Here is a 6,780-nt window from a genome sequence, read left to right on the forward strand (position 1 = left end):
GCAGTCCCAGTCATAATCCTTTCGGATTTTTCTGAGAAGTAGAGTGTATATGGAAATGTGAGGAATCTGGAACTCATGGAAAAGAGGAGTGAACTTGTTGCCATCATCATAATCACTGGAGCATAATACTACTGTAAGGTCAGTGGAATGGAGGAGAGGAAAGACAGGGAACCACATACAGGTAGGGTCAACTGACTTTGTTTAGAAATGTCCAGGTAATTCAGCAGAAATGGTGAGGTCTTTTAAACAAAGATGCCAGGCTTCTAGACATCTGTGGAGAATAAAAACTTAACCTTGACCTCTAACTCACTTGATATATAAAAGCCATTTGAAATGGATCAAAGGCCTAAACATATATTTGAGAACCATAAGGTTTCCGGAAAACACAGCATGGCTTTGGTTAGGGAAAATGCTTCTAGAGCACACACACACACACACACACACACACACACACACACACACACAGACACACAGAAGCACACACAAATATCTATGAAAATGGATAATGTTATTTTCATCAAAATTTAGACTTTCCCCTCTTCACACTATGAAAGAAATAGGCAATCCACAGACTAAGGGAAAAAAATCCATAATGCATTAATCTGATCAAGTCTTGTATCCAAAATATGTTAAAAATCTCCTACAGTTCAACAAAAGAAAATCCTAAACACAGAAAATTGGCAAATGTCTTGAACAGGACTTTGCAAGAAGATGTGCAAGTAGTCAATAAGTAAACGACAAGGTCCAACCTAAACCACAACATAACAGCTCATATTTATCAGAATGGCTAAAGTCAAAATTATAGGCACTACCAAATGTTGATCAGAACAAGGGAAAAGGAGAAATCTCCTGTATTCTTCTCAGGACGGTAAATTACTTGGTTACTATGTCACAGGTCCCTCTAAATTTACACACTCACCTGGTCTAAGCCCTTGCAATCCCACAGCTAACTAATTATTATATTATATTATATTATATTATCATAGATAATATTATATTATCTAATTATTAATTAGAAAGAAGAAAACATATGTCTGGAGGAAGACTTGAATAGACCAATAACAAATAATGAGATTGAAGCAGTGATCAAAAACTTCCCAAAAAACAGAAGTGTAGGGCCTGCTGGATTTTCTGGGGAATTCTACCAAACATTCAAAGAAGAAATATTACCTATTCTCCTGAAGTTGTTTCAAAAAATAGAAACAGAAGGAAAACTTCCAGACTCTTTGTATGAAACCAACATTACCCTGATCCCCAAACCACGCAAAGACCCCATCAAAAAGGAGAATTTCAGACCAATATTACTGATGAATATAGATGCCAAGATTCTCAACAAGATCCTAGCAAATAGAATCCAGCAGTACATTAAGAAGTTTATCCACCATGACCAGGTGGGATTAATCCCTGGGTTACAAGGGTGGTTCAACATTTGCAAATCAATCAATATGACAGAACAAATCAATAAGAGAAGAGAGAAGAACCACATGGTCCTCTCAACTGATGCAGAAAAAGCATTTGACAAAATCCAGCATCCGTTCCTGATTAAATCCCTTTAGAGTGTAGGGATAGAGGGAACATTCCTGAACTTCATAAAATCCATCTATGAGAAACCCACAGCAATTATCATTCTTGATGGGGAAAAGCTGACAGCCTTTCCGTTAGGATCAGAAACACCAAAAGGATGCCCACTCTCGCCACTGTTGTTCAACAAAGTACCAGAGAAAAACTTGAAGGCAAATCTTCAGAGAATCCTTATTTGCAATAGTCTCTGACTGGAATGAACCTAAAGCCTCATCACCATGGGAGTCAATAAGACAGTTGTAGTATTTTCCCAAAATGGAATACTAATTAGTAATAAAAGGGATATAAGGGGCACCTGGGTGGCTCAGTGGGTTAGGCCTCTGCCTTTCGCTCAGGTCATGATCCCAGCGTCCTGGGATCGGGCCCCGCATCGGGCTCTCTGCTTGGCAGGGAGCCTGCTTCCTCCTCTCTCTCTCTCTCTCTCTCTATGCCTGCTTCTCTCCCTACTTGTGATCTCTATCTGTCAAATAAATAAATAAAATCTTTAAAAAAAAAAAGGGATATAATATTCATATACACAATCACATGAATTAATTTCCAAAACATTATGATAAGTAAAGAAGTCAAACACAAAAGAGATCATACTGCATGAGTCTATTTTATGAGTCACTACGATAAGAAGAGCTAATTTGTGGTAATGAAATCAGATAAAGTGATTGCTTCTGGAGATGGTGATTGAATGGAAAAGGACATGAGAAACCTTTCTGGCTTGATGTGAATGTTCTGTATTTTGTTTTCTGTGGTGTGGATATTTGTCAAAAACCAACTATATGGAATACTTATAACCTGTGTGTTTTGTTGCATGTAACTCACACCTAAGAAGCTGATAAGCTAAGAAGAAACAATGTCATGGTTTCCTACATGTAAGTGGTTCACATTCCCATAGTGGCATCAAGAGAAGGAACCAAAGGAATAGAACGAAGCCCAGCACTGCAGCCCTGCGAGAAAGTGACCGCCATGAGCTCCACTCTCTCTGAAGCTCCCATCTGTGCTTCCTGCTCCGTGTAGTGCTGGCTTACCCATGTTGGTGGTGGGACTTGGGCTTTGTGTGGAATTTCCAGAGTGCTTTCAGAGTGATCGTGACCAAAGGAGAAGGAACTTAATCAAAATACTAATGATGTGGTAGAGATCTTAGGCTTAAGGTTTCGAGAATCATTTATAATCTCAGTTTATAACCCTCACACCTATCTTCATTGTGTTCCACTTCCTTTTGGCTCTGCCCTTCCCCATCTTTAACAAATAGGGGTGGCAAGAGCAAAACCATCTAAGGTTCTTCTTTATTCTTACAAAGCAACAGTTCTCAACCAGGGGTGACTTTGCCACACTGGGGACTACTGGTAATATCTGGGAACATGGTGTGTTGTCACAACTGTAGCAAAGGGCGTGTGCTACTCTCATCTAGCAGGTAGAGGCCACGATGCCACCAAATATCCTAAAGGCCTTTTATATGTCTCCTTTGATGCCCATATCTTCATTGGATTATTTGTTCTTTGGGTGTTGAGTTTGGTAAGTTCTTTATATAACTTGGATACTAGCCCTTTATCTGATATGTCATTTGCAGATATCTTCTCCCAATTTGTCAGTTGTCTTTTGTTTTTGTTGACTGTTTTCCATTGCTTTGCAAAAGCTTTTTATATTGATGAAGTCCCAATAGTTTGTTTTTGCTTTTGTTTCCCTTGCCTTTGAGACTTGTCAAACAATAATTTGCTGGGATGAGGTCACAGGGAATTCTGTCTATGTTCTCCTCTAGGATTTTGGTGGATTCCTGTCTCACATTGAGGTCTTTCATCCATTTTGAGTCTATTTCTGTGTATGGTGTCGGTAAATGGCCCAGTTTTAGTCTTCTGCATGTGGCTGTCCAATTTTCGCAGCACCATCGATTGAAGATACTGTACTTTTTCTGTTGGATAGTATTTCCTGTTTTGTTGAAGATTAATTGATCATAGAGTTAAGAGTCCATATCTGGACTCTCTACTCTGTTCCACTGATCTATGTGTCTGTGTCTGTGCAAGTACCATGCTGTCTTGGTGATCACAGCTTTGTAATAGAGCTTGAAGTCCGGAATTGTGATGATACCAGCTTTGCTGTTCTTTTTCAATATTCCATTGCCAAAAAAATGATCAATATCACTCAATGTCAAGGAAATAGAAATCAAAACCACAATAAGATACCATCTCACACCAGTCAGAACGGCTAAAATTAAGAGTGAGGAAATGACAGATGCTGGCGAGGATGTGGAGAAAGGGGAACTTTCCAACACTGTTGGTGGGAATGCAAGCTGGTGCAGCCACCCTGGAAAACAACATGGAACTTCCTCAAAAAGTTGAAAATAGAGCTACCCTAGGACGTAGAAATTGCACCCTGGATATTTACCCCAAAGATACAAATGTAGTGATCCGAAGGGGCATGTGCACCCCAATGTTTATAGCAGCAATGTGCACAATAGCTAAACTATGGAAAGAACCTAGATGTCCATCAACTGACGAATGGAAAAAGACAATGTGGCATGTATACACATGCACACACACAGAGAATACAACTCAGCCACCAATAAATGAAATGTTTCCATTTACAATGACATGGATGGAACTAGAGGGTATTATGCTGAGCGAAATAAGTCAATCAGAGAAGGACAATTATCATATGATTTCACTAACATGTGGAATTTAAGAAACAAAACAGGATTATAGGAGGAGAGGAAAAAATAAAATAAGATGAAACCAGAGAGTGAGAGAAACTATAAGAGATTATTTTTTTAATTTAATTTTGTATTTTCAGTGTTCCAAGATTCATTGTTTATGCACCACATCCAGTGCTCCATGCAATATGTGCCCTCGTTAATACCCACCACCAGGCTCACCCAACCCCACCCCTTCTGAAACCCTCAGTTTGTTTCTCAGAGTCCACAGTCTCTCATGGTTCAATTCTTAATCATAGGAAACAGACTGAGGGCTGCTGGAGGGAAGGAAGGTAGGGGGATGGGGTAACTGGGTGATGGACACTAAGGAGGGCAGGTGATGTCATGAGGACTGGATGTTCCATAAGACTGATGAATCAGTGACCTTATCTCTGAAACCAACAATATAGTATATGTTAATTAAGTTTAAATAAAAATAAGTAAACAAACAAACAAAAAAATTCCTAAAGGCACAAAAGTACTTCCCCGCAAAAAGCATCTGCTCTAAATTGCCAAGCACACGGTATCTTCCCCTACAACGACTTCTGTTGATTCTTTAAGATTGAAATGTGTCTTCTATGAACATTGGGGTACAGATGGCCCTTCTTTTCACTCCATCTGTATCTTTGGGGTAAATACCCAGCAGTGCAATTGCAGGGTCATAGGGAAGCTCTATTCTTAATTTCTTCAGGAGTCCCCACACTGTTCTCCAAAGTGGCTGTACTAACTTGCATTCCCACCAACAGTGTAAGAGGGTGCCCCTTTCTCCACATCCTCTCCAACACACGTTGTTATCCTGTCTTGCTAATTTTGGCCATTCTAACTGGTGTAAGGTGGTATCTCAATGTGGTTTTAATTTGAATCTCCCTGATGGCTAGTGATGATGAACATTTTGCATGTGTCTGATAGCCATTTGTATGCCTTCTTTGGAGAAGTGTCTGTTCATGTCGTCTGCCCATTTTTTGACATGATTATCTGTTTTGTGTGTGTTGAGTTTGAGGAGTTCTTTATAGATCTTGGATATCAACCTTTTGTCTGTACTGTCATTTGCGAATATCTTCTCCCATTCCGTGGGTTGCCTCTTTGTTCTGTTGACTGTTTCCTTTGCTGTGCAGAAGCTTTTGCTCTTGATGAAGTCCCAAAAGTTCATTTTTGCTTTTGTTTCCTTTGCCTTTGGAGACATGTCTTGAAAAAAGTTGCAGTGACCGATATCGAAGAGGTTATGGCCTATGTTCTCTTCTATGATTCTGATGGATTCCTCCCTCACATTGAGGTCTTTTATCCACAATGTTCATAGCAGCAATGGCCACAGTCGCCAAACTTTGGAAAGAACCAATATGCCCTTCAATGGATGACTAGATAAGGAAGATGTGGTACATATACACTATGGAGTGTTATGCCTCCATCAGAAAGGATGAATACCCAACTTTTGTATCAACATGGATGGGACTGGAAGAGATTATGCTGAGTGAAATAAGTCAAGCAGAGATAGTCAATTATCATATGGTTTCACTTACTTGTGGAGCAGAAGAAATAACATGGAGGACATGGGGAGATGCAGAGGAGAAGGGAGTTGGGGGAAATTGGAGGGGGAGACAAACCATGAGAGACTGTGGACTCTGAAAAAAAAATCTGAGGGTTTTGAAGGGGTGGGCGCTGGGAAGTTGGGTGAGCCATGTAGTGGGTATTATGGAAGATGTGTATTGCATGGAACACTGGGTGTGGTACATAAACAATGAATTCTGGTACACTGAAAAGAAATTTTAAAAATAATAATAAAATAATGAAGATCCTGTGGGTGTAGATGGCATCACCCGGAGCATGAGTTGTTGCATGAGGATATTGAAGACAATGGCTAAGAACAAATTAAGAGGGCAGAAGTCCAGAAATGTATTTCATATAGCCAGCCAAAAAAACTTTAAGTCTAAAAACAAAGCAAAACCAGTTACCACTAACCTTAAGAAGATAAACATTGTGAATAATGAAAAAGTTACCAGAGTGAATAAAGCTTTTGTAGATATACAAAAGGAACTTGCACATTTCTCAAAAGGCCTTTCCCTCGAACCTTTGCAGAAACAGCTGATTCCTCAGCAGTGGCATGAAAATGAACCAGTTAATGTTGATGAAGTGACAAGATTAATGGCTCAGTTGTAATACACTGGAGATACATCAAATACCCCCAAAAGACCAATAAATTAAATGTTTTATACAGTTTTATTTTTAAAAATCTTGTTAATATACTGGCATTGGCACATTTTTAAAACAAACTACATAAAACAGATCTTTTCTATAATCTAGGAAAGTGGAATGTCAGAAGTCAACAAAATGTGATAAACTTAAAGTGCTAAAACAGAAGGCACTTCACAAAATCTGTTCACTGAAACAGTTAATATAATCCTACTTTACATCCTTCACTTTATAAGTGGCAGTGAATGTGTGTTTAGATTGGAGGACACACAAAAATACGGACAGTTTCGTGGCAGTAAAAAAATACAAGACAAACAAGTGATGAGCCTTTGGCC

General features: G+C 39.2%; 1 protein-coding gene across 1 annotated transcript; it reads left to right on the forward strand.

Annotated features, from left to right (window-relative positions):
- Window positions 1-6,079: 6,079 nt before the first annotated feature.
- LOC123937418 (ribosomal biogenesis factor-like) lies at window positions 6,080-6,432 on the forward strand. The gene has a single exon (XM_045998240.1). The coding sequence runs from the start codon at window positions 6,080-6,082 to the stop codon at window positions 6,410-6,412; it is 333 nt and encodes a 110-aa protein (XP_045854196.1). The 3' UTR covers window positions 6,413-6,432.
- Window positions 6,433-6,780: the final 348 nt, after the last annotated feature.

Source organism: Meles meles, chromosome 2, assembly GCF_922984935.1.
Source record: "Meles meles chromosome 2, mMelMel3.1 paternal haplotype, whole genome shotgun sequence".
Taxonomy (NCBI): Eukaryota; Metazoa; Chordata; class Mammalia; order Carnivora; family Mustelidae; genus Meles; species Meles meles.

Excerpts from the sequence above, each read along its gene's own strand:
- LOC123937418 (XM_045998240.1), top strand. The coding sequence starts at position 6,080 with ATGAGTTGTTGCATGAGGATATTGAAGACAATGGCTAAGAACAAATTA.